General features: G+C 46.8%; 1 protein-coding gene across 2 annotated transcripts; it reads left to right on the top strand.

Moving 5' to 3' along the window:
* Positions 1-27,675, top strand: AHCY (adenosylhomocysteinase). Of its 2 annotated transcripts, XM_023940096.2 has the most exons (10): positions 1-3,400; positions 5,041-5,231; positions 7,921-7,996; positions 9,733-9,885; positions 14,358-14,470; positions 17,214-17,421; positions 18,181-18,268; positions 19,150-19,267; positions 23,552-23,746; positions 26,694-27,675. In XM_023940096.2, exons 1-10 carry the CDS (start codon positions 2,857-2,859, stop codon positions 26,823-26,825), a joined length of 1,818 nt encoding a protein of 605 aa, XP_023795864.2. In that variant the 5' UTR covers positions 1-2,856; the 3' UTR covers positions 26,826-27,675. The 2 variants fall into 2 exon arrangements, with proteins under 2 accessions (XP_023795864.2, XP_023795865.2); XM_023940097.2 differs by lacking the exon at positions 9,733-9,885.

Below are 27,675 nucleotides of genomic sequence, written 5' to 3'. Positions count from 1 at the left end.
ACAAACAAGGATAATTTATTTACACAACAGTAGTGTAGTGGTTTATACAATAATAATACTATGGAAAGTATGTATGATATGAGAATTCTTATGAAAAAAATTATAAAAATACTTACAGTTTAAAGATCTATCTAAAAACAGTAACAAACATATTTACAGACTAAAGGACATATATAAAATCAACAGCCTCAGAAATATATTTACTGTATAAGGGCCCTATAGAACACCTGGAATCTAATAAACATATTTATAGAAGAACCAGACAATTCAGATATCTAAATACAGAAGGGACTGTGTCTATCATCTCTGTTATTCCTGCAAGAGAGGAGGCATCATGGCCCCTCCAGCCCAGCCCTGAGGGCTGTTCCCTGTGCCCCCAGGCTGGCACACACTGGCACAGCGGGACTCTGCCACCAGCACTGAGCCCAGCTGGGGTGGGAGCCGGGCCCCAGGCGCTGGCACGGGGCTTGCGTGGGACAAAGCAAGTGCAGGGCAGGACAGGGGTGGTGCTTGTGCCACCACAATCCAGGGACGCCCTGGGCAGCACCGGGTCCCTGAGCGGGGCCACCCAGCCCAGCCCCAGCCTGGCAGCAGGGGACCCACTCTGCCTGTGGGCAGGGCATGGCCAGCACCTGCCTGTCCTGTGCTGGGCTCGGTCTTCATCCCAGGATCATGTTTTCCACCTCATCTTCCTGATCCACCTCCATGTCCTCCATCTCTTCCTCTGTATCAGCTTCCATCATCTCCTCCAGCTCCTCCATCTCACTGACCTCCATCTCCTCTACAGTCTCTTCTCCATCTAATTCCATGCTCTCTTCATTATCCATATCCACTTATATCTCCTTCTCAGTGTCTCTGGCTGCCTGCATGAGGCAGCACAACCTCACGGTGGGGTCCCTGTCCCACACCATCCCCACAGAGCTCCAGCCTGCCTGGGCAGTCAGGGGGTGCCCCCCTCCCTGGAATGGCACTGTACCTTCACTGGGACAGGAGTGCACATCCTGCTGGGATTGGTGCTGAGATCAAGGCACAGGATGAACTCAGGACTGATGCCAATAGCAAGAAGCAGCTGAGTCCAGGCTGATGCAATTAGGGTGAAGGGTGGTTGGTCTCGAAGAAGACTGGAGACTCTGCTGGCTACAGGGAAATAGTTGTGTTGTGCTCATCAAGAGATGCTGGAAGTTCCACCTGGAACACTGGCTGTGATACGATGAATCTGGGAGTTGTGATGTGACAGGAGTTCCAGGGCCCCTCCAAACTGGGCACTTTTTGTCGTAAAATGATTGAATCCTTGAATAATTTTGCTTGGGTGGGTCCCTAAAGATATCTCATTCCAACCTGATCAACCAGTCCAGGTCACTTAGGGCCCTGTCCAACACGACCTTGAATGTTTCCATGGATGGCATATCACAGCCATTCTGCTGTGCCAGAGCCTCACCACCCTCATGGGAGAAAAACATCTTCCTCAGATCAAAGTTAAATTGAGCTCCTCTAGTTTGTAGCCATGCCCCCTTCTCCTCTGGCCACAGGCTCTGCTGAGCACTCTGTCCCCATCCTTCCCCCGGGCCCCTCCAAGTCCTGCTTGGCCGCAGTGAAGCCTCCTCAAGGTCTTCTCTCCTCCTGGCTGAGCAGCCCCTGCTCTCTCAGCCTTTCCTCAGAGCAGAGGGGCTCCAGCCTGCGGCATCTCTGGGGCCTCCACTGCCTTGCCTCCAACAGCTCCAGCTCCTTCTGTGCTCAGGACCCCAGAGCTGGGGCAGGGGTGAGCCCGGGAGGGGCTGCAGCTTCATGGGCACCAGTAGGGAATTTTGTGTTATCCCTGGAGAGGAACTAAATGCACTCTGGTGTTGAGGGATAAAATGAAAGGAATCAAGCCTGCACTGGGCACCTTTTGATTTACAGAACTCTTTGTATGGTATCAGGTGTGCCAGCGCCTCTGCAGCACTCTGAGTATTATACAGAAATTCTGCCATTTCCACGTGTACTGATTGTCTGTCCAGGTGTTCTACCAGAATTTCTGTCTTTCTGTGGTCTGTTCACTGTAGGACAGTCACTGAAGATCAGTTGCTGCTCACCTAAAAAATATTTACCCTCCTTTACAGGGTGGACTGGGAACTGGAGTCTCAGGATAAACTCTGCACTGAGAATTATTTCAAACTTTTCAAAATAATTTAATGAGAAATTCTGTGTAATTTTGAGAAAATCCTCACTCTTATGTATTTCACAGGTTAAAGGAGATATGTGTACAACAGTGTGGCTGGAAAGTTCGTCCCAGTTCATGACTGAGGCTTATGAAAAACGTATTTCAGATGTTAGAACAGAAACAAATGTGTGCATGACCCACAGGCAAGGCCAAAGTGGGGCTGTGCCTCCTGCGTGCCCAGTGCGCATTGGCTGTGCCTGGGGGCCGGCATCCCTGCCCAGCACCTGGCAGAGGGCTGCAGGCTGGGGAGGGGAACTGCCTGCAGCCAAGTCCAAGGTCCAGGCTGATAGAGCTGCCCACACCTTGGCCGCAGCTCTGCCTGGCGTCTCACCAGTTGTATCCTGTCCACTGCCTTGTTCCTCAGTGCAGTGAGGGGTCTGTGTGCCCCAGGGTGATACTTCACACTGAACATCTCGTGGGATCCTCTTGGGAAAGTGAGACAGGGAGTCCTGCATGCTCAGTGCCCACGGGGCCAGGCCTGGCATCGGGAATCAGGGCTGTTCCTGGCACTGCCCTGGGACCTGCTGCAGCTTTATGTGGCTCTGGGTCACAGAATCCCAGAACGGGTGAGGCTGAAAGGTACCACGCTGGGGCTTCTGGTCCCACATCCTGAGTCAGAGTCATCCCACAGCACGGATCTGGAATATCTCCAGTGAATGAGAGTCCACAGCCTCTCTGGACAATCTGTTCCAGTGAGTGGTCACTTGCAAAATAAAGAAGGTCTTCCTCATGTTCAGGTGGAACTCCCTTCAGTTTCTGCCCGTTGCCTCTTATTCCGTTGCTGGGTCCCACGGAGCAGAACTCTGAGCCATCCCTGCAGATATTTATACACCGGCTCCTGTGCTGGCACCGGTAGCGGTGAGAGCAGCGGCCGCCAGAGCCTGCTCGGGCACGGGGCTGACGCTGCGGCAGAGGCCGTACCAGGGGCAGGTTCTGGGAACGGGACAAATTCTGGAGACGAGGCAGGTTCTGAGGACGACCCAGCCCCGCCGACTCCACGCTCTCGCTGCCCTCAGAGGAGGCGGGCCCCCGGCCGGCCCGGAGGAAGCGCCGCCCGGGCCCAGCGCCCAAACGCAACCCGGCCCCGCCTCACGCAGGCGGCACCGCCTCTACTTAAAGCGCGCTCGGTGCTACTATTGCCTCCTTGTGCCCGTCGGCCCCGCTGCTCCACCATGTCGGATCGGCTGCCCTACAAAGTGGGTGAGTGCGAGCCTCTGGCCGGCCCCGCGGGGCTCGACGCCTCCCCCGAACCGGGGCGAGCACGGGCGGGGAGCGCGGCCTCGGCGGCCGCGGCGCCGCGCTCGATGCGGCCGCAGCGGGGAGGACGGCGGGTCCTGCCGGCGGCGGAGCCGGGCCTGAGCTGGGGGAGCCACCGCGGGGGAAGGGGGCTCGGGGGAGCTGCACCACTGGCTCACTACTCGCCGTTGTGCCGCTCTGCCGGCCCGGCTGCCCCGTCCCTCCCTTGCTGCTCAGAGCCCTTGGCGGGAACAGGCTTAGCTCCGAAGGTGAATTTCCCATCCTGGGACCTTTGAGTCATGCGCCCTGAAGGTTTTGGCGGGTATTTCTGTAGACCTGAAACTCCAAAAAGAGCCCCAGCTTTTATAAAGAGTTGGGTGTTCCTTAGAGGCTTCATTCAAAGAAAAGGACATTAGTCTGTAAGGCTCAGATTCATAAATAATTTACCCTGGAGGCTCTGGACCTAAAATACTGCAGGATATTTTTTAAGAAGCCCTAGTAAAGCTACCAAGCCCTTAACAGGGGTAAGATTAAACCACCTCCTCTTAATGTATTTGTTTCCATGGTCTTTTCCTTGCCTGTTTTAAGGCAGTTTTCAGTCCCTTTGGTGTACAGGCTATGTTCCAGTCAGCTCTAGCTTCAGCGGCCTCAGGCGTCATTCTGCAGCAAAATGCAATTAGCATGTCTGTATTAAACCTGGCAGTCTGACTCGGAGTCCTGGTGTTTCCCAGTGCTCTAAACAGTCTGTGTTCACGAGGTAGGTGACAGAAAAGCATCTGACTATGGTCTGAATCGAATGGTGAACTTCTGAAATCTTTCAAAGAATCTCAAACTGAGTAAGAAGGACACTGTGTTGGCTGGTGCTGCAGAGTTGATGCAGCTGGGCATTCTGCTTGACCCTTGTGTTTTTAAGGCTGGGGTTGAACATCCATGGTGAATGCAGTGAGCCTGTCAGAAGTCTCTCTTGCTCATTTTTTGCTGGACTTTTCTGCTGTAGATCCTTTTTATAAAAGTAGAAGTATACTGTAGCTAAGGTAATTACAGTCACTTAAAATAATTTTTGTGGATCTAAGGGGGAAGGACCAGTGAGGAAGGACCTGCAGTTTTACTGTGAGGAGTTGGGAGATAAGCTGGGCTCAGCTCCGCGTTCATTCTTAGGGAGTATTCTCTGTGTGGGAAGCTGCTGTCCTACAACCAACCCCTCCCTCACGTTCAGGTCAATACTATGGAAGCCAGTCCCTATAGGAAGTTTTGGACTCTTGGGGAGTGTCTCCAAGAAGTGTTTAAGGTGCTGGCTTACTGAATTCATGGGCCTTGGGATGTCCATGTGCTAGATCATAGTTGATTTATACCCTCTTGCAATAGCATGCTTTTTTTTTTTTAGAGGGGCTGTTAGGTTTGGTCTAAATTAATCTAAGAGCCTGTGTACCTTAGCGAAGAAGCAGGGAGTAGCTGGCCTAGGGTTTGTTTTCTGCAGCTCTGTCTCCCAGCTGTTGCTGGGTGTTCTGTTCAGCTGTTGCAGCCAGGGCCTACCCACAAGTGTGTGAACAGATACCAAGGTCTCAGCTACTCAAACTCTGACATCTGTTCTGCTTCTCTTGCAGCTGACATCAGCCTTGCAGACTGGGGTCGCAAGGCCATTGAGATTGCAGAGAATGAGATGCCAGGGCTGATGAAGATGAGGGAGATGTACTCTTCATCCAAGCCCCTGAAAGGTGCCCGCATCGCTGGCTGCCTCCACATGACGGTACAGACAGCAGTGCTCATAGAGACCCTCATCGTGCTGGGGGCTGAGGTAATGTGGCTCTGAGTTTCTCCCTCAGCTCTTGGGTAATGCTCTGCCAGGTCACTGCTTCTGCTTATGTAACACCTTATGGAATCCTGGCAAATGTCTGTACTTTTTGGATGAGGCTGCAGTCTCCACATGGATGGATTATATATTCTCTCCTTGAGCAAGATGCTTGTTGCCTGTCCTCAGCACCCTTGGAGTGTGGGGTGTGTGTGTTCCCTGTGGACAAGCTTCAGCTTTGAGTGCCTGTTGTGCCCTGGGCAGTGCTCACAGCTGCTCCCATGCAGTCATGCTGTGCTTGGGCTTGCAGTGGTGTGGCTGCTCGTGCTGCAGCTCTAGGGACTGCCTCCAGCACAGATTAGCCTGTATTAAGAACCCCACTCTGCTCTGGTAAAGTCAGCAAAATCTAATGAAGTTCTCTGAGAGCTCATGCTGCTCTTGATCTGTGCAGGAAAACAACAGGGATGCAGTGTGCCTCAGGGATTGAGGACGGCCGTCTCCACTGATTTTTTTGCGAGACTGTGGACCAGTTACTCTCATCCAAATAAAAGTCTGAGATACATAGAAGCCATTTACAGCCTTGTATCCCATGCCTGACTTGCTAAATGAACTCCAGACATCACAGCTGAGTGTTAGCTGTACAGGGCATGAGGAAAGCCAGGTATCTGAGCACAATCTGCGTTGCTTGTGTGCTGAGCAGGGAGCTGACTGGAATTTTGATGGATTGTTAGGTATGTGTATGATCTGAAGTTCCTTCTTCCTGCAGTTTGGCTACCAAGAGGTGCCCTGTGTGGGATCCCTCTCTGGGAACAGTAAAGAATTGAACAGTATCATGCTGATTGAAAGGCATTGGGAGGAGGAGTTTTCTCTGTAGCAGTGAAGGTGTTTCCTCAAAAATAGAAGAAGGCAGGTATGGACACTGCCAGGTCAGCCTGGCACATCCTGCTGTGCAGGTGTTCCCCAGCCTGTTCAGAGCTGTCCTGTGGTTCCAAATGGTGCATTGCTGAAGGAGAGCTTCAAAGTGGAGGTACACTTCTGGCTTTGTTCCAGCCACTCTTTGTGGAAGGAAAAATCCTGTCCCTCAGCAGGATTCAAAAGGAAGCAGTAGTTGTTGAAATTTGGGAAGCTTCTTGCTGCTCCTTTTGATTGATGTATCCAGTATTGCTGGCCTAGGAAGTAGCTGTGTGCTTAGTTAAGCATTGCCAAGCTGCTTTAAGCAGAGCATAATCTCAGGTCAGTGTTACAAGGGATTCATCCAAGTCATTCAGGGACATACCTGCAGAGATTTGGTTTCTCTAAGATGTGGTTGTACCTTTAAAGGTGTGTGCCGCTGTGTTAACTCCTTGACCTGATGCCTGTGGATTAGTTTAGGCTTTAATCTGAGTTTGGATTCAGCCCTGGTTCATCTGTTCTGTCAGAACTTTGGTGCCAGGGAGGGAGGAGTGAAACTGATAAAATCATACCCATGTAATGAGGATGTAGCTCACTGCAGCATAGTAATCTTGCTGTCCATTTTTTGGCTGGGTTAATAAATAGAATAAATACTCTACTTCAGAGTATAAGTTCTGTAATATAATAAGAATAAATTCTATAATATAAATAATAAGAATTTGTAGCAAAAATTAATCCTTTCTATAACCCTTGATGTAAATACTAGGGTCTGAGCCCATCAGGTGTGCCAGTTATTTTAGGTTCTATGTCACTACCACAGGTCTGAAGTGTAAACAATACATAGGTATTTTGTATACTTTGAATGTCATGACACCTCCTGATGTCATCTCTGCTGGTATGGGGGAAGCTTGCAAAAAACCCAAGTGAGGGGGTGCAGCTTTAGGTTATGGATTCTCTTTTCCTCTGCTCTTTCCAGGTGTGTTTTCATGACGAGTGTTGGTAGTGTAGGCTGCTTCCTACTGCACCCTTTACTTGGAAATGTCATTTTTTGATCAAGTGGGATGAATATCTGAAAACAGGCTGGATGATTGTCTCATTGCCCTCTCTACTCAAGCTCTGTAACGAGTGAACGTGCAACTAGCTGCCATTCAGTCCTGTGGGGAGAAGAGGGTATGTGGCTCTGGGTGCTTTGAGCTGTGGTAGGTGTGCAGATCCTTTTCGGTGCAACTCAGCAACATGCTGTTGCTTTTCTAGGTGCCTGAGCATAGTTATGAAATCTGAGGCAAACAATTAGCTCAGCTGGAAAGGCTCCCATGAGTGGAGCACAGATTGGGAAGTGGGTAATCATAATCTTAGAAAATGCCTGGATTGAATGTAGTGTTTCAGCTGCATTTCTGACTCTTGTGAGTGCCAGCAGGTGTGTTGCTGCATGTCCGTACTCTGCGGGCACTTGCTATAGGGCTGTTGTGAAAATCTGACCTTTATTGACCAAAATTTCCCAAACCTACCCTGTTGAGCACCCCTGAAGATCTGGAGTATGCTCTGGCTGTCTGGGAGAAGTGCTTGTGAGCAAGGAGATAGCTGAATATATGGCACAACTAAAGCTAATTCACATTCTTTCTGTGTGACATTATTTTCCCTGATTTAGTCAGACACACAGTTCTCACCTTATCTTTGCAGAGCTACTGAAAAAGGCAGGAATCTGCACTAATTTCTTTCTGCTCTTGCCCCCCTTTTTAACTCCTGTGTTTGATAGAGATATCTCAGAACTTTGTTCAGCAAACAAAACTTGGTTATTTTCCAGGTACAATGGTCAAGCTGCAACATTTTCTCCACTCAGGACCACGCTGCAGCTGCTATTGCAAAAGCTGGTATCCCTGGTAAGTTTTCCATGTTCTGGTTTGGCAGAGTTGGGCTGTACTGCCTGTTCCTGCTAAATCAAACTGTGTACACATCAAGCTCCTCTGAACATGCTAGAGGATAGAAACAGCCCATCGAAACAGTGGTTGTTACAAACCAGGACATTTGATGCAGGCTGTGTTGCATCACCCTGTGCACAGGTCTCCCAGCAAAGGCTGCTGTTGGGCTCTGTGTTCGAGCTCATTAAGACGATGGGATGGGTGATGAAATGGAGTGGGATGTAGGTGTGTGTAGCTGGAGGTGTTTGGTGCTTTCCAGCAAGCTCTGTGCTAAATAGGGATTGGGATAGGTAAGGGAACTGCCTTACACAACAGTGGCAGGGTCAATACCCAAGATATTTAAATTCTATTCTAGAATTGGCCCAGCTGTATTCCTGCCTAATGTCCCTTAAGTGCTGTATCAGGATGCTGCTCTCTTCTTACAGTCATGTTCCAATAAAGAGCAATTCCTCACGGATCAGTATAGTACCTGCAGCTGTTTGCTGTGTAACTCAGCTGAAGGAAGCAATCCTCAGTGCTGGGAACTGCACTTCCTGAGCCCAGCTGTTGGCACAGGCTAAATCTGGTTTCTGGCAGTCTGCTTTGGGAGGTGTCTCATTTCTATTGTAATTATCTATTGCCACAAGTCTTTCCCTAGCTGTGGCGCATTCTGTGGCAACAAAGTGATCCCTTCATCAGCTCCTTTGGCGCTACCAGCTTCAGGCATTGCCTCTGGTGTGGGATGTCAAAGGGCCACATGGGATTCTTTAGACGTTGGGTTGTCTTCCTCACTGCTTTCAACACCCAAAACTCAACTGAAGAGCCATTTACAGGTTGACTGTTAAAGTATTTGCCCTTTATCCTTATTTTTGGAACTTGCTCTTTTTGTTATTTTTGCACTTCACATACTGAATTTGAAACAGTGGAGGAATGGTGGGTGGTCCTTTGGCTTCAATATGAGATCCTGATACACATTACTTCAGAATAGGTAACTGCATGATTGGCTCTTCATGGCTCAGGTCAGTTTTCTGTGTAAACAGTGAAAACATAACAATTTAGCCAAGTGTTGGGGTGTGTAAATAATGTGCTTGAGTGGTTGAGTACTTCTAGGATTGAGTATAGTGTGAAGACGGTACAGGTGCCTGGAAAGACATAAATCCTGGTGGATGCAGCATGCCAGTGGTGGCAACCAGTTGCTGGGGCTGTACTGGCATAGAAATACACTGCAATTAGAACAGATGAGGCACCTCAACTTGGATTTTAGTGCTGGGCTAGAGACTAGAATTTAAATTCAGAGTTGCTGAAGAGTTTATATTCTGCTGCTTAGCTCGTGCTGAAGTCTGGTCCCTCTTTTCTGCTGTGCTAGAAAATCCTGTAGTTGTTTTCATTTATCTGTAACAATGTGTCCAGTGCCTATTTCTAATGAGTGGGGTGCTGTGGATGTGAGTCTTTTTTAGTTTGCTTTGTCTTCTCCTTTTTAATAGGGAAGACGAATAAGGAAAGTAATGAAGTCTCAAAATTTTGACCTTGTTTGTGATCTGAAACAATGATTATTCTGAAGTCTGTTTTTCAGTGCAAATGTCTTTGTTGCCCTGTGGGCACAGATAATTATCTGTCTGTCAGCTGCTGCTGGGAGCTGCTGATGAAATCTTCCTTTGGCTGCTTTACTACATGCTGAGTAAGAAACTGGCTAATGGTTTGTGTTTGTTCCCATGCAGTGTTTGCCTGGAAAGGGGAGACAGATGAGGAATACTTGTGGTGCATTGAGCAGACCCTGTACTTCAAGGATGGGCAGCCCCTCAACATGATTTTGGATGATGGTGGAGATCTTACCAACCTAGTTCATACCAAATACCCACAGCTGCTGAAAGGTGACTTGTATTTTGTTTTGGCAGGCACGATTCTGCCTGGGAGGATGTTTGCAGGGGGTGTTTCTGCAGGAATTCACTGCTGGTGTGAAAAGGGGTGGGGGAAGAGGGACAGGCATGTGCAAGCAGGCTGTGAAAATTCCTTACAGTTCAAGACCAGAATCTCTGACCTGCAGGAGCTGTTTCTACCTTTGCTCTGTAGCACATAAGCTGCATTGATTTGTCCTGGCAGTGTTTCACTGTGCCCATTACCTGAGAATGACCACTAGTTCTGATGTCATACCAAAAGCTTCCTGGAAGAGGGCTGTCTTAGTGCAGTTCTGAATGAAGTTGTGACTACCTGTAGCCTTCTGTGGAAAAGGAGCAGTTTTCTACCTTAAATAGTCATTCAGTTTATCAGTGAAGATGCTGATGGAGTCAGGGACTCTTGCTTTGATTTGCCTTCCATGCAAGTTAGTAAAACATAGCAGTGTAGTGTTGCTAGCATGTGTTTATGTAAAAGATTTATGTGAAGGGAATTTGACATGAACAGGTTGATCTGTGCCTGGTGAAGTATGACAGACACTCCTCAGCCCTGCCAGTGTCCATCAGCTGTGCTGCAGCAAGATGTGTGCCCAGAGTTGTTAAAGGGCACATTTGGTCTGGGATGTGAAGGAAATTGGTGGGTGATACAGTGGGGTGTGTTCATGCTTTTGCAGAGGGGAGGTTGCTGTAGAAGTCTGCTGGATCAGCTCTCCTCTGAGTCGTGCTCTGCTTTAGTAGGAAGATAGGAGGAAAAAATCTGAAGGTGGCAGCCTGTGAACAGGGCTGTGTGAGGGGAGCTCCTCTTCTGTGTGCTGCTGCAGGTAGGAGCACCAGGAAGAGAGAAACTTTCTCTGTGACAGGCCTCACTTTTGTCCTTCATCCTCAGCCTGATGTCACTCATAATCCAATGCTCAACATCTTTGTGTTATTTAAACTGTAATGAAAGTTTTTTATTGGTCTTTGCTTAGCCTCTCTTCCATCAAAGGTTTTACAGTTTCTGGGTTGCCTCTGTGTGATACTCATGACCTCTTGCTTTTCCCCTGTTGGATGCCAAAGAATACCACCACTGATAATCCCTCTGTCTTAATTGTCTTTTCAGAGGCTAATGAAAGTTTTCCATGTTCATTCTGTTTTGCAGGGTTGTTTCCCTGCCATGCACACCTTGGTTGGTGTCCTTGTTCCCGGAGTCTTTGAGCTGAGCTCCTTTCATACTTTCAGCCCTCCTGTTGTACTTCTTTCTCCTCTCCATCCCTTTTCACCCTCTTGCTTGTCTTTTGATCCTGATGTGGGAGGGACTGGCATAATACAATGCAGTAGGACAATGGCTCTTGAACTGTCTAATGTCTTGGTGTCCATCTGTAGCCTGCCTCTGAAAAAACATCCCCGTGTGGGTTTGCTTCCTGAATTCATGGAAATAACTCTTACTCTGGGGTTTTAAGGCGTCTAGGGAAGATGCAATACTTGTCAGTGTTTCCCTTCCCAAACTGGCTGTAGTTGAAAAGCTCCTTGCAGAAGTTCAGTAAATTAAGACTGATTTCTGTAGAGGATTGCAAACTTGATCTGTTTTAACTTCCAGTCCATTGCTCCTTGGAAACAGCAAGACTTCCAGAATGGGACTCACAGAGTAATCTTAGTCCTGATCTTCTTAATCTGAGATCTGTGCTTAGCCCTTTGCTGCAAAGTCTGCTTAAATGAAGCAGTGTAGCATCCATTTTCGGTATCTTATAGCTAACAGAGGCTAATATATCCTAAGGGCTTGTGGGGATATCTGACCTCTGTGGAGGTGGAACAAGAGTGGCATTGGCAGACCATGCACAGTGTGTAGATTGTGAGCACAGGAGACATTTTGGCATGAGGCAGCTGAAAATGACATTTTCCATTTAAAGGCTGCATAAGCTCTTTGGGCTAATTTCAGAGGGAATTGTCTTCTATGCTTCAGCTGCTTCTAATTTAAATAGTTTGGTCCTAGTGTGCAGCAAACAGTTGAAAAATGTTCATTCAACCAGGAGATGTGTTAAATGTGTGTGTGGACCTGCTCAGTAAGCTTCCCCTCTTCTGAAGTGTGCCTGCAGTTGGGGAGAATGGCCTTTGTACTGTTGGCTTATTCCATTAAGCCAAATGCCCTTAACACCAAGATAAACAAAGGAACAAAGGAGGAAAATAACAACTGACCAAAGGTGAAAGTCATCTGTGCAAAGGAGGTCTCTGGCATCTGTGCAAAAGCTATGTGGGGGGAACATTGGCTCATTTGTGATTCATTGATCAGACTTGCTCATTGCTCAGGTGAGAAATACAGGGCAAAGCAAGTCTGAGCATTTAGCAAGGCTGTGTCAGTTTAATTCAAGCTTGTCCTTGCTGCAGACCCTTCTCTGCTCTCCAGTCACTCAGGCATTGACCATGAGTGGTGTAGGCAGTGCTTGGAGCAGCTGCAGAGTGGTTTAGACCAGCTGAAAATGGCAGCAGGGCATTGCTGGGGTGCCTCTGGGGAGGGGAAGCTGTTGGCATATGGGATGTGAGGTCTGCTTAGTGCCATGGAAAGACAATCTGCTAAGCTCAGGACTTACCTCTGGAGAGCCTTTGAAGGATGAGGAGTGTCTCCTATTTGCCAGGTACACAGGAAGAGAGAGGGCAGGTTTGAACTGGACGTTCCTGATGTGACCTCCAAAAGCTTTCCTTGAAGGGGATGACTGTCCATGACCCAGGCAGATGCTCTGGAAACTGATGCTTTTGGGAAACTGTCTACAGATCCTCCATTTCACTGTGCACAAGGCTGCACTGTGAACTTGAAAGTCTCCTCCAAGCAAGCCCTAAATATGCCAAAGCCTGAATGCATTCCCATGCATCACCAGCAGGTGACCATCAGGGGAGTGGGGCTATCAAGGGCTCTATGCTGAAATAGAAGTGGTGGGGATCAGTCAGACTAATCATAGAATCACAGAATGGTTTGTGTTGGGAGGGACCTTTTAAAGGCCATCTATTCCAACCTGCCTGCAATAGGCAGGACACCTTCAACTCAGGTTGCTCAGAGCCCTTTGAATGTTCCCAGGGATAGGGCGTGTGGCACTTCTCAGGGCATATGCTAACCTCATTGTAAAAAAAGCAGCTGTGTTATATCTAGCCTAAATCACTGTCTTTCAATTTAAAACCATTCCCCCTTGTCCTGTTGCAACAGTCTGTCCACATTGTGTAAGCCCACTTCAAGTGTTAAAAAGCTGCAGTGACCTCTCTCTGGAGCTTTCTCTAATCCAGTTCATCAGCTTTTTCCCTTCTAGTCCTGTTGGTCTCGTTTCCCTCATTAGCTACAGAGTGGTCTGGGGAGGAATGGGAGGGTCTCATGGCTCAGTCTCAGGCTCCACTGGAGAATCTGTCCAAGTTCTGCTGTGAAAACCATGTTGAATTGCATGCAGAATTCTCTGTCTGGGCTTGCACCAGCTCACAGCTGGGTTTTTTGAGGAGTGAGGATGGTTTTGGACCAGACTTGGCATCTATGAGTGGGCAGTGCTCTGGAGCCAGGAGGACCAGTGTAATTGTGTAATGAGGAACATCACCAGCTGGTCAAGGGAGGGGTTTGTCTTGCCCTGCTCTGGGCTTGGGCAGCCTCACCTTGAATATTCTGTGGTTTTGATCACTGCAATATAAGAAAAACATTAAACTATTAGAGAACGTCCAAAGGATGGCGAATGACCTTGAGCCATATGAGGAGGGCTAAGGGCACTTGATCTGTTCAGCTAAAGCAGCCTGAGGGCAGAGCTCATTGCAGTTCTGTGAGGGGAAGAGAAGAGGAAGACGCTGATTTCTTCTCTGTGACCAGGAGCAGGAGCTGTTCTAGGGAGGCTCAGGCTGGATGTCAGGGCAAGGTTCTTCCCCAGAGGTGCTGGCACTGCCCAGGCTCCCCAGGGAATGGGCACGGCCCCGAGGCTGCCAGAGCTCCAGGAGCGTTTGGACAGCGCTGCCAGGGATGCCCAGGGTGGGGTTGTTGGGGGGTCTGGGCAGGGCCAGGGCTGGGCTGGGGGATCCTGGGGGTCCCTCCCAGCTCAGGACAGTCTGTCGGTCCGTGTGGGCTGGGGGCGCTCCGGACTGCCAGCAGAGGGCGCTGCGGCGCCGCGGAGCGCGGCCGGGCCGGGGCTGAGGGCGAGGCTGAGGCAGGGCGGGGGCTGCCCCGGCCCCGATCCTCTCACCCCGGGCAAACCAGCCCCGAGGGGCTGCAAGGCACCCGCCTGCCTTCCCTGGGAGCCGGGCTGCTGCAGCCCACTCCGGCAGGTGCAGAGGTGTGTGGCCCTGAAGCACATCCTCTGGTGTTTCTCCAGCTGTTTGAGGGTTTTCATCTCTTCCTTGCTCTCTTCCAAGGGTATGTTTAACTTAAGCTTCTGGGGGATGCTCCCAGCACCTGGATGGGCTGGTCTGCACAGCATTGACTCCAACTAAGGTGAATCCCTTTACTCTTCCCACAGGAATTAGAGGTATTTCAGAAGAGACAACCACTGGGGTTCACAACCTGTACAAGATGAAGGCCAGTGGGACCCTGAAAGTGCCTGCTATCAATGTGAATGACTCTGTCACTAAGGTAATACAGACAGAGCCCTTCTGCAGTATTCTGCTCTCTGGCCAGCTTGGTGTTGGAATGTTGTCATTCCCATGAAAGTATTCCTTCTCTTGCTGAGCTTCTCCTGATCTGGTTCTGAACAGAGGTTTCCACCATATCCCAAAAGTGACTCCTTGATTGACAGTGGTTACACAACTGATGCTGAAGATGGTGTTTATTTCATCAAGTTTATTATCCTACAGTAAAATTTTCATACCTTTTCTCTCCAAATTCCCCTGGGCAGCATCAAGCAACAGTGTTTCCTTCTTTCAGCACGGCCAACCCACTCTTTTATAACACACATCCTTATTGGACACAGCTGTGACCTGTTAAGGGCAAGGCTGCTTCCACTCTTTGGTAATTAGTACAGCTGCAACTCATCAGGGGCGAGGTTGCCCGCAGCACCATCTCTATTCTCTTACAATCCATTTTCCTACACTTGATGTCTTTGTAAACTGTTGTCAGGACATCCAGGGGTGTTTTGTATGTAAGGACATCCATTCTTCTGCTGTTTAATAGTGTGAACACACTTCTGGAGATTATGACTCTTGGGCACAGTCAGTACTTGAGTGTTTCCTCACTCTGAGTAGCTTAAAGCCCCCAGGCATGTGTCAGGTACCAGCTGGAAAAGAGAATGTGACCTCTTTGGGCTTGTGCTGGTAAAGGTTGGTTGGTCAGCCTGTGGCTGATCTCTGTGAACAGCAGTTGCAAAGGGGAAGGCAGGAGAGAGATACTTATCCCTTGCTTATCTTTAGTGCTGCTCCCAGGATAAACCCTGGTGAGTTGAGAATGAAGTGGAATGGTGTTTAAAGGGTGGTGGTGCTTTTTGGCTGCAGATGAATTATAGTGGGAATTAAAGGTTTATGCATCTTGATGTTTTTTAAATCTAGTTACTGACTCTTATTTCAAGTACAGATATTATCCTGTTGGGTTGGCAGTTGTCATATCTGGCCTGCCTTCTCTGCAGTTTGCTGTCTCCTTTCTGCTCACTAAGATGCACCTGACACTTACTTCATAGGCTGGAATCCAGTTAATGTTGAAAGAAGTTCTTTACATCCTTTTCACCAAAATTTGTGCCACTTGCATAATAATTATTAATACTGTTCAGTATATTTGGAAATTCAGACGCTTCTAACAAAGCCTCTTGAGGGGATTTGGGATTCTAGTGCCAAGCAACGGCTTGTTTTCAAGTACTGTTTGGTATTTATACAGTACAAGATTTGTACTAATCACAATTACAGTTCTCTGGGAAAATGTGCAACTGAGCTGACAAATTCTGCTCTCCCAGTCTGATACTTCCAGGTGGTGCCAAGTTCCTGTGCTAGCATTTGGAGAGAGAAGGCAGGCACAGCAGCCTACTCTGTTCTTCCCCTCTGCCACTCAAATATTTTGGGTGGGGCAGATAGATGTCTGCATCCAACCCTCTGTACTCTCTTACTTGCATGGAAATGTACAGATACCTGGAAGGCTTTGATTGCAGTTGAGGAATTTGGTGATGAGGAAAGAGGGATACCAACTGGCCCTAGCTCTAGAATTTGGAGGATTGGTAACAATTTTTTCTGATGTATTAGTGGCAGCTATGCCTCTGATAATGTTTATAGGCACTGAGTCAGGAACGTCTGGATCTGAGGTATAATTTGTTACACTTTGACCATTTTCTGCCACGGGCATTTTATCCCATTTTGATTCACACAAGAACTGCAGGTATTGTGCATGTTCCTTCCACTAGAGCAGATGGCTGCCTCTGGGAATTTAATCTTAAGATTACCTGTAGCAGACAGTGCTATGTTAAGTCAAAGCAAGAAGGATTGGTAGGTACCCTATGACTGTAGAAAGCCAGGACACACTTTGAGACCAGAATTTTGCTGTTAATGGAGATTTCTTAGTATTGCTTCCTTGGGGAGCACAGCACAGCATTAGCAGAAGAGGAAGCATTACAAAAATCAGCACAACAAGGTGTGTTTGAGTTTAGGAAGATGTTCAAGGGGTAAAGTAATATTTGATGAATGAGTTCTGGCAGTTTTGATTGGAGGGTCTGGCTGTTAATGTCAGTGTTACAGTAGGAGGATATTGTGTGATGGGGCATTTGAAATCCAGGGGATCCTGGTTACAGTGACCATTATTAAGAATGGCTGCTTGCTGAATTTTTAGAAATCTTAGCAATAGTGAGTGATAGTGTTAAGGTAACTCTTCATGGGGGAAGATGTAATTTTGATCCTCTGGGGTTGCAGGAACCAGTTTCTCCTGGTTGAGGTGGAGAGCTTACTGATCTGCAGGCTGGATGTGTCTTGCAAAGATAGATGATGTGATGCTGGTGTGCTTTGCCTTCCTGTGGCATACGGTTCAGTTCATTGTCTGATAAACAGCAGCAGGGAAATGGTGAACATCTGGTTTAGGAACCCAGACCTACATTGATGTGAAAGACACTTAATAAATTCAGGTTACCTCTAACAAGTTTTTAGCAAGCCCAAGCGCTGGTCAGTAGACACAATGTATTTATGAAATGCTTCTCACCATGTTGAAGCCTCTGTCTGATATAACCCTACAGACTGAAACTGGATAAATAAAGACATCAAACCAGGTTGTCTTGTTCTTATCCCTCATGGTGGTTAAAGTATTTAAGTAACTCTTGTAGTACTTGCATAGAAGTCCCTTTTCTTTCTCTAAGGAAATTTCACTTGAGTGGTTTTCATCTGTTCTGAAACTGCTCCTTTTTCTCCCTCAGAGCAAGTTTGATAACCTTTATGGCTGCAGAGAGTCCCTCATCGATGGCATCAAGCGTGCCACAGATGTCATGATTGCTGGGAAGGTGGCAGTGGTGGCAGGATATGGGGACGTGGGTAAGGGCTGTGCCCAGGCCCTGCGGAGCTTCGGAGCCAGAGTCATCATCACCGAAATCGATCCCATCAACGCGCTCCAGGCAGCCATGGAAGGTGAGAGCTGAAGCAGAGCAGGAATTTGGGCATCTGACAGGGTCTCTGCAGTGCAGTGTGGAGCAGTAAATGAGAGCTGGCCAAGAAAGGTTCAGTGGGTTTCAGCCCTGTCCCTGCTGGGGTACAGTTGAATCCAATTTAATTGTAGGAATTCTTTCCTTGCAGTTAGGGAAGGGGTTTGTTACTAGAGGCCTTGAAGATGTGTTTGGAGTCAAGAATTCAGAGACCATAGGGTGGTAAGGCTGAGGGATTGTCCTTAAGTTGTGTGGCTCTAATCTCCATTAAAAAACACCTTACCCCCTCAATAGGCTTTTTTAAAGAGCAATGCCATACTGTCTTTCCAGCTGAGCTCAGGGATGCTCTGGAGCTGTTCTCTTCTGTGGTTGCCTCATGTAACTATGCCTCTTGGTATCAATTTATCCCGTTTCTGTTCATACCTGCCAAGAACTGCAGGTGTTGTGGGGGCATTTTTGCAATTCGACCCGCTGAACCCAGTCTGAGTGCTGTACCCCAGACTACTCCTCTGGGCATTGAATGCACAGACCCACAGATTTGAAAAGGGTTGAGGGATGGATGGTTTTTGTGCCGTGTTGGTGTTTTGCAACAGCAGCATCCCACTACCTTGTATCATCCCTAGGCCAGGTGTGGGCAGAAACATTTGACTCATTCTTTCTCTGTACTCTTTTGCTTCTGGTGTTGTGTCCCACTTGTTAATAAATGTTGGAGGTTGTTTAGAGAAATAACTTCTTCTCTTTTCAGGTTATGAAGTTACAACCATGGAGGAGGCCTGCAAAGAGGGCAACATCTTTGTCACCACCACTGGCTGCACTGACATTGTGCAGGGCAGGTATGGCCAAGCCACTTGCTTTAGTGAAAGCATACCTGTACAGTTAGATTTCTTTCTTTAAATACAATCATAACCTGTCAGCAGTGTGGTTAGGGTTACCACACAGTCAGACTTCTGGACATCAGAATTTAGCATGAATTTAGTGAGAAATTAAGTCTTTGGTCAGTTTTGTTGGATTTTGCCACATTGCAGTTGTTCCTGGCTTACGGAATCTAATGGTGCAGAAACAAAAGCTGCAGAGCGATAGATTGACTTTAGGAGAATGAGGGCATCAGGGCTGAATTCTGTGTTAGGCCAGACAAATGACAACAGAGGAGAGGAGGCAGGTAAAGGTTGAAAGTGATTCCATCAGTGGGTGCATATAGCAGCTGAAACCAGCCTGTTCTCAATGAACTGCCCTGAAGTGTTTGGTTACTGCCCTGTAGATGTCAGTTTATAACCCCAGCTCCACACAGACTCCTTCCTTTCTTTGCCATGATGACTGCACATGTTGTAATAGAAGATCAAATTAGGTATCAGGAGATCAGGCTATTAGTGTCTAGAGATGTAAAACTCCTGGGAACTTCAAAGTCATGAAGAATTTTTTTTCTGTGTAAAAAGGAAAATAACTGCAGGTATTTGTTTTGACCAATAAAAAATTTATTACTTTATTACTACACTGGGAGAATACTTTCTCGCCAGTAAGCTCTTATATCCTTGGGAAATGTCCTTCCCTAGAAGCTTGAAAGTCTTTTCCAGTAGACTTCCCATGCCTGGAGGGGTTACCAGCCCCACACACTTTGTGAGAGTCAGTGCAGTCACTGGGCTGGGCACTAGTCAGGACTGCGGATTAGAGCATCTGCTTTTGATTAACTTTTGATGCAACTTTTTTTCTTTTGCAGGCACTTTGAGCAGATGAAGGATGATGCTATAGTGTGTAATATTGGTCATTTTGATGTGGAAGTTGATGCCAAGTGGCTGAATGACAATGCAGTGGAGGCAGTGAATGTCAAACCTCAGGTGAGACAGCCTTTCCACAGGCTCTCCTGCTGGAAAAAAGCAATGGCTACTCAGTGTCCGTTTCTAGAGAGTATTTCTCTTCAGGTTCTTTGGTGTTTCTGGCTTTGTTGGAAGCCACTGTTGCTCTGGTCAGAATGCAGATTCTGCTAACCTGGAACAAGCTGCACATGATATTCTTGGGTTGGCGTTAAAGTGATTGTTACAGCCAGTGCCCAAGTCCCTCTGGGGAGAGGTGCCTGGTATGGGTACATCTTTCTCCATGTGTTCCCAGTTCCTTGAGAGGCAGGAGCCTACCCTTAGTGCTTGTTGTAGAGACAATTAGTGTAATCAAGTCCATTCAGCTTTGATATTTGGGGCATGGAGTTTGCACATGTGCTTGCTTTGATAGCCCTGAGCTGAAAACAATGCCATAGCTCAGCTTCAGAAAGCAAGTTAGATGAGAAATACAGAACAGACCATTAGAGACCCTATAAAACTTAAGAGCAGAGCCCATAGATTGCCTGGTGCCTGCCCTGAATTTCCTCTTGTAGAGCTGTTTGCTCATGTACTGCTCTGTAGCAGAACAGATGTGATCCTAAGGGAATCTAAATGGAATCTCTTTTGGGATTCTGTCAAGGTTTGAAAAAATTCACACCTCTTTGTTTTCAAAGTGTAGTGTATTTTTTTTAGTCTACTCTGAGACTGAAGCCTCAGGAAAGCCTATCTGGATCTTTGCCAAACTTAGGTTTCTCTTCCAGACTTGGTGGCTTCAGTTTAGAAACCTGTGTGGGCAGACCAGGCAGGATGTTTTACCCTTGCTCAGCTTGCATGCCCACCATGTATTTGCTTTTAGCTATGGCTGTGGCTACACAAGGAAAATCAGCATCTGAAAATTTCAGGTTTTTACCTGTGTGTCTTAAAGCAGAAAAACAAAACTGAATTAGATCAAATTTGTTTTCTGACACCAGCACTGAGGGAGAACATCACATAAAGCAAACCAGGCTTTATCTGACTTGGTGTGGGACTTGTGGTTACCTTTTGAAGAGGGAGTGTTCTTGCTGATAGCAGGATTCTGGGACAGGTTTTGTACTTTTTAATAACACCACACCCAAATATACCTCTCAGATCTTCATCTGCCCTTCCAATTTCCATGACTCCCCTGTGCTTTCTTGGCCACCTGCATCAAAGTCTTACCAAGTGTTTGTGGGAGGTATGTTGGGACACTTTGCATGGCCTTAACCAGGTATGGAGTTACACCCTCAAGTGCTCACTATGTTCAAGTTTGTTCTTGCCCATGGCCTTAGTGGAGCTGACTCTGTTCAGCAGCTCTTGTCCTAGAGGAGCCCACAGGTACCTGCCTGCTTTCTGCTAGCTCAGGTTGTTTTAAAACTAAATCTTGGACTGCTTGAAGAATAAACACTGTTGAAGGTTTAATTTGGTGTTAATATGACACCACACAAACCGCCCTCACAGAGGCAGTAAATCCCTTTTCATATATTTTGCTTTGAGAAGCAGTCTGGCATTGATGACAGAGTGCTATAAGGTGCAGTGTGGTCCCAGGTGTGAAAATTGTAACAAGTTTCTGATTGTAAAACAAATAAAATTACCTTTTGAAAAGGATGGAATTTGGGTCAGGGTTGTCCATATGGGTTAATGCTGAAGAAATCTAACTTATTGAATATTCAGATTTTTACTAAAGCTTGGCAGCTTCTTTTCTGTATTCTGAACCAGAGAGGGGAATATAGTACAAGAGCAAAAATCCCTGACTTTCTGTGAGGACACCTGTCTCTTGATAAGAGGATTAATGCCAGGGCTGAAGGGGTGGTTAACTTCAGCTGGAGGTACAAAGTAATTGAGACTGTCCAGCATGAAAGTTTGAGCACTGGGCTGGTTTAAGAGCTATTTAGTACTTTAACAAGAACATCTTACTGTGCCATTGTGACTGATGTGTTGCTTTCAGAGGACAGGTGAGGAGGAAATAGGTTTTTTATTGAAAAGCTGGTGGGTTGGTTTGGCTCTGGGTTTGCACTGCAGCCTTGCTCAGCTTTGTTTGGGTATCAGAGACTGACCTGCAGCACAAACTCAACTCGAGAGGTCAAGCAAAGGTCAAGGTCAAGAAACTTGGGCCTATAAATTATTCCCATATATTGTGAAGGGAAGTGCAAAGCAGCCAAAAAGTCCAGAGCTAAGTAAATTCCAGTGGGGAAAAGGAGGAGGCATTTGTCAAAGTGTGGAGAGAAGCTTATCGCTTAGGTAATTTGAATTCTACTTCTGGAGCAATTTTGTGAGCTTATGAATCAGCCTGTATATGAGATGTGTTTCCACAGTACTGACTTAAGCTTCTGCTGGTACCACTACTATATTTGTATTTCTGTGCATTAATTTTATATTTTCTGTGTTTCTGTGTGCATTGAATAACTCCAGTCAGTACAGGTTGCTGAAGGTGTGGGGTTCTATGCACAAGCCAGCAGCTGTCCAGGGGCAAGTTGTGTGGATATTATGAAAGGATATAATATTTTGACGTCTAAACCACCCAATTCAGACTTGAAAACTGAAATGCTACTTTAACTGCACAACTATCTTTTGTAGTTCAATCTGTAAATGCAGTGTTTGTTATAAGCAATACTGTAGCTGTTCTCAGGGTTTTTCATGTTCTGCTTCCCATCTTTATTTAATCCTTCTTTATTTTTTGTTACTTCCTCCCATAATCTCATGATGGCCCATATGGTGTTTTTTGGGTGGACTGAGCACTGTCACTGGTGGTCCACAATGGAGAACTGGCATCCAAAATAACAACTGCAGCTGCTCAGGGGGGATCATTCTTACCCCACTTGATGAGTGTTTTTGGGCAGGAGAAATCAAGGCTGACTTAGGGCTGCTCTTTGAGGTGGTTACTTCCTGCATGTGTCGTGCTGAAATCACAATAATCTGTCATGTGAACCCGAGAAGCAGAAAATGGTGCTGTGATTGAAGCATAGCTGGAGCAGGCAGGTGGAGGCACAGACCTGCTCTGAAGGCAAAATGCCTGTTACAGAAAGCATGGTTTGTATTGGTTTGTTCTTGGCATCTCTGCTAAAGACCTGCACAAGGATCTTTTTTCAGAAATGCGTATTCTTACAATTACAGTTTGATCACATGTGTCTTTTAACTTAACATGCCAAAGCTTTAAGAACAAAATTGAAAATTGTTTTACTTAATATTAAATAACTTTTGGCTTCTAAAGTTTAAATAAAGCTGTAAAGAAGGACCCTTTTAGTTCTGTCACAGTTGCTTTGCAGTGCTAGCAGAAGATAAATGGTCTGAAGCATTAAGTTTTGTCAAAGTTGGTTGCTGATTGTTTTAAATATTTCCAAAGTGCTCTACTCTCAAATACTTGGTATGACATGAGCAGTAAGTACAGTTAATACTGAATATTCTTGTGACTTTATGGGCCATATTGGTGTTTCATTATTGCTTTAATGTTGTAATCTCCCTCCAGGGTGAAGGCAGGGCAGAGAGGAGCTATTGAGAGTGGAAAGGAGAAGCTGGTTTAAGTTTAACATTGCAGGAGTCCAGTCTGCCCTAGGCAGCTGGGGCACATGCTAAGTGACATTATCTCCTGAGCTGTGTGGGACAGTGACACTATCTGTCTCCTGAGTTGTGTGGGGCTCTCACAGCTGAGGCCCTGTCTCCTTAGCCCATCTGAGCCTGGATTCTGTGTGCAGAGTCCTGCTGTCCCTGGGGTGGATCCTCCCTTGGGGAGGATCGTGCCTGTGGTCCCCCAAGAGCAAAGCAGGATACACCAGGAGCCAGGACAGCTGTTTATTGTATGTATTGGCCTTGCAGAGGTGGGAGCAATTCCAGGGGATCTTCAACAGGCTGAGGGCTCTGGCTGTTACCCTGTGTTAGATGCCAAGGCTCTGGACTGCTGCATGCAGAAGGTGTTCCCTCTTCCCTGCCACTACACACCAGTTGAGACCAGTGGATGTAGATTTTTTAGGTATTTCCTGCTAGCAGCACATTCCCGTCACAGCAGGCTGGGACTATACCACTACATGTGGAAAAGCCAGGAGAATTGGAGAGCTGGTTAAAGAAATTGGAGAGCTGGTTAAAGAAATTGGAGAGCTGGTTAAATACAAAGCAGATGCCAAGATAGGTGTGCTGTGAAGCTCAGGATTGCTGCAGGCTTTGAAAACACCTGGGGTGGAGGTGAGAGGGGTGTCTCTGTTATAACTGAAGTGCTGCAGTTGCTGAAGGGGGGAGGCCCCCTGAGCCCCCCAGGTTTGCCCCATGGCTGATGTGGCTGTGGCACTGCTGTTCCCACAGGTGGATCGCTACACGCTGCGCAACGGCCGCCACATCATCCTGTTGGCCGAGGGCCGCCTGGTCAACCTGGGCTGTGCCATGGGCCACCCCAGCTTCGTCATGAGCAACTCCTTCACCAACCAGGTCCTGGCACAGATCGAGCTCTGGACCCACAGTGACAAATATGCTGTGGGGGTCCACTTCCTGCCAAAGAAGGTGAGTGACAGCCACATAAAGGTGCTGGTAAGGAAGCAAACATCAGGTGTGGCTTTGTTTGTGCTTGTACTCATTTTCCTACTGAAGGTTCTGTCCTTCAGAGGATGTTTGGCTTTAGACATGCTGGGTGTGAATGGGCTGTTCTTTGGTGTGCAGAACTGGGACTTGGCTGTCCTGTGACAGAACATCCAGGCACTTTTTGACTCTCGAAGATGCTGGGAAGCCCTGTACTGCCTTAGGGTAGTTGGAAAGCTTCTACCCAACCAGCTTGTTACTTCTACAAACCTGTCCAGCAGAAAAGTATCATGGGCAGAGTTGAAACTGGAGTGAAACTGAATCCCTTTTACTTTGGTTGATAGAGTCCCGATCCCATTTGCACCTGAGAGAGCATATCACAATCTGGTCCTAATAACTTCACAAGATGCCAGATTTTCTTGGATTTCCCTTTAAACTTATCTCTGCATTCTTTGTTCTTGGAAAAGTCTGGATCATGTCACAGCTTGCACATTCCTTTTAGAAAGCTAACATGGTTTTAATTTTCCAAAACAAGCCTGAGAATTTGAGATGTTCATGGAAAGAGATGCTGGAGTTAAATCCCACTGCCTTTGGAGCACAACCAGGTGGGAGAATAAATGTGAAAACACTTTCCATTTGGGAAGTAGAATGTGTATGTTTGTGCTTACTAATGAGGTGTTTCCTGAAGAACTTAAGTTTGCAAACTCATCAGTTAAGGATCAAGTCAAGCATACCAGAAATGCAGTGTAGGAGTGGATCAGCAAACTGCCAGTTAATTGTCTTCAAAGGGACAGTCTTATTGACAGCTCTCTTGAAAATGAGAGCCCAGTGTTGCTGATAAAATGTGGCTTCATCCTCTCACTGAATAACAATTTTTAATAAGCATATTTGAGGTGGAAATACATAGAAATGAGAAGAAATGCCCAGAGCAGTTAAACACGAAGTTGCCTGTTAGGGGAGCATGTGGCAGTGATCTCCTCAGGTTCATCGACTGTGATAAAACACTTTTGACCCTCTGTGCTTCACAGAGGGTTTTATTCAAAGAATAAAGCAGTCACCTTGTCAGAAACAACAAAATAGCTTTCTCTGATAATTTTTTCGGTTAGTGCCTATCCTTGTTCTGTGCAATTGTTTTGAGGTCCAAATGTAAGATTTAACAATTACCAAGTACCTTACACTGCACTTTCTTTGACTGGAAGAATATTGCTTTGATCAGCCATTACAAACATGCACACATTTCTGCAATGTGTGTTCCTGGAAATCTAGGAAAACCCTTGTCTCCACATTCTTGGCACCAAATCTGTCCTGCTCAGCTTTGATTTTAAGGTGAGAATGTCTGCATACCTTCATCTAACTTTGTGTGTCTCTTATGTCTGAGTCTTGAAGTCCCCAAGCTGAAGCAGCTGTGAAACAATTGATCCCTGCTGCTGCTTGAAAACCTCATCTGGGAATTGTCAGGGACTCTGTTCCTTTTTAGGTGGATGGAATCTGTCTTACATTCCCTGGAAGTATACCTGTGAAAGCTTCATACCTCAGTCTAATCAACCAGATAAGAATACAATTTCTGACCCTCCTTTTTTTGTTTCATGGCATCCTGACAGAATGTACTAGGCTTAAATACTTGATTCCCTTCTAAACACAAGCCTTCCCCTAAAGTTTTCTTTCTTTCATGGTTTACCTGACTCTTTGGTGGATTGCATGGTTCATTGCCACCATTTCAACCATTTCCCCTTAAGTTTCTGATTTTGTCTTGTTACTTTTGGCTGTACTGGTTCCCAAGAGGCAGGTCCACTGTGGTCATTGTGAGCAGGCTGAGCTGCAGTGAGCTACACCCTGTGCAGATGGAGCTTTTTACCTGGCTCAGCAGAGTGGTAGCTTTGTTACCACAGGCCCTTGGATGGGGAAATCCAGGACAAATTTTTGAATCATTTAGGCCCTGCTGGTTCACACAAGCTGCAGGTTTGGCCCTTGATTGCTTTGTTGATTTACTGCTCTTCAGTTACATTGCAGCCTTTCATGTCTGTTTAACTAATATGAGGGAAATATTGCTGGTTTTCTCTGTGCCACTAGGATTTAGACTTACCTTGTATCTGTTTCTTTTGCAATGATTGTCTGCTGTTTTGCAGGAATTACAAATGGTCAGATTTGTCCCTGATCCCTGCTTGTGCTGTACTTTCTGCCTCTGAATATCCCCTCTGGCTGTACATCCCCCTCTGACACAGCAGCTTGTTCACCACCCTCCTGTTCGTTTTCTGACTCTCCTGGCGCACTTAACTGCCTTCTAACTTTATACATTTTTTCAGTTTCTTGAGTTTACACATCTGCCTGACACCTCTGGGACAGAGATACTATATCAGCTTTTCTGTGCTTGTGTCCTACAGCCCACCTTGGTTTTAGTCTTCATGAAGACAGTGCCAGTAGATAGAAGTAGATCTGCTGAATTGGAGATTCTGGAATGAATTTCATTATCCATGTGCCCCTAAGATGGGATATCTGGAGAATGCAGGAATTTTTTTCCAGTGTTACGACTTACATAATATTGTAGGATACTTGGTAGGTCCAGGTGTCTTTGTAGTGGAAACTGGGGCTTTATCATTCTACCAAACTGGGTATTCTTATCTCTGAAGAGTTTGAACTCTGCTCTTTGCTTGCTGGATGGATATGAATGTGTAAATGAGATTGAAATGGATTTGATTATATAAAAATTTGTCTCACTTAAGCTTGACTCCCTCAAAAGCACAAGCTCTTCCATGTGAGTACAAGTCTGTGCTCAGACAGGTATGGGATGTTGGCAGGAAAAAAGCTGTGTCAGTGTATGTCCTCCTTGGGGCTGCTGTTGGTTTCCACATTTTCATTTCTCCCTATGGACTGTGACTTCCTGAACTAATAAAACTCTGTTCTAATCTTCTTGTCTCAATGTTTTGTTTTCCAGCTGGATGAAGCTGTGGCTGCTGCTCATCTGGACAAGCTGAGTGTGAAGCTGACGAAGCTGAGTGACAAACAGGCCAAATACCTGGGCTTGTCCAGAGATGGGCCCTTCAAGCCAGACCACTACAGATACTGAGCAGGTGGCACTACCCAAAGACCAAAGTGCAGGGATACAACCTTCCAAAGCTCTTGTGTGTGCTGGGCTTCTGAGGACAAGCCTTTTGCCATTTTCCCCTCAGTGCTGCACAACTCTTCCCCTTACAAGGGAACCTTCAGGGCCCTGTCAGTGGAAGAGGTTCACTGACTCCTGGAATTAGAATTGGTTACTTAGCTAATGTCACAGTGAAAAGAATCCTATGCACCTTTTGTTGGTCTGTAATGCTCCAGTAAGGGGAGCAGGACAGAAGGTGACTAAATGAGAATGTGTAGTCTTGCCATACAAGTGGCTGACAGCTTTGAGCAGGCTCACCAGTGAGGTGGGGAACGGTTTCTGCAGGGAGATGCTTTTGCCACGCCCTGCTCCAATCAGGTGAATCTCATTAGGAGACTGGCACTGTCAGGCCCTCTCCACAACTGTGCCCTGGTAATGTGCATGTTGTGAAACTGGGGGAAATAGGGAGGATATGAGTTGCTTGGTCTCCTTGCTGTAAAATCAACTCAGCCTCCTATTCAGAGATTAGAGCTGGAGCTTTTTCTTGGGTTAATTTATTCCATCAGCTTTGATCAGAACAAAGACCCATCTTGTGCTTCTGCCATACCAGCTTGAGGAGGGGTGAGGCAAGAGAGACTTTTAGCTTTCCAAGTGTGTTGTGAGCAGCTGAGGAGCCACTGAGGGCGTGGTTTGGTTTAGGGTCCTTGTTCAATCCTCTGCAGACACCAGCAGCACACTGCTACCCCCAACTTGATTTTGCTGAGTTGTCATGTCTGCTGTATCATGTTTGTCACTGACTTCAAGTGCTTTTATTAAAGATCTGACTGTGGCCTGA

The sequence above is a fragment of the Cyanistes caeruleus genome, chromosome 16 (genome assembly GCF_971803275.1).
Source record: "Cyanistes caeruleus chromosome 16, bCyaCae1.hap1.1, whole genome shotgun sequence".
NCBI lineage: Eukaryota > Metazoa > Chordata > Aves > Passeriformes > Paridae > Cyanistes > Cyanistes caeruleus.
The sequence above is the reverse complement of the archived record's forward strand: the minus strand, read 5'-3'. Positions and strand labels throughout refer to the sequence as shown.

Excerpts from the sequence above, each read along its gene's own strand:
- AHCY (XM_023940096.2), top strand. The coding sequence starts at position 2,857 with ATGAGAGTCCACAGCCTCTCTGGACAATCTGTTCCAGTGAGTGGTCAC. Across the intron at positions 17,422-18,180 it reads GCTCCAGGCAGCCATGGAAG|GTTATGAAGTTACAACCATG; the intron begins GTGAGAGCTGAA and ends TTCTCTTTTCAG. Across the intron at positions 19,268-23,551 it reads CAGTGAATGTCAAACCTCAG|GTGGATCGCTACACGCTGCG; the intron begins GTGAGACAGCCT and ends CTGTTCCCACAG.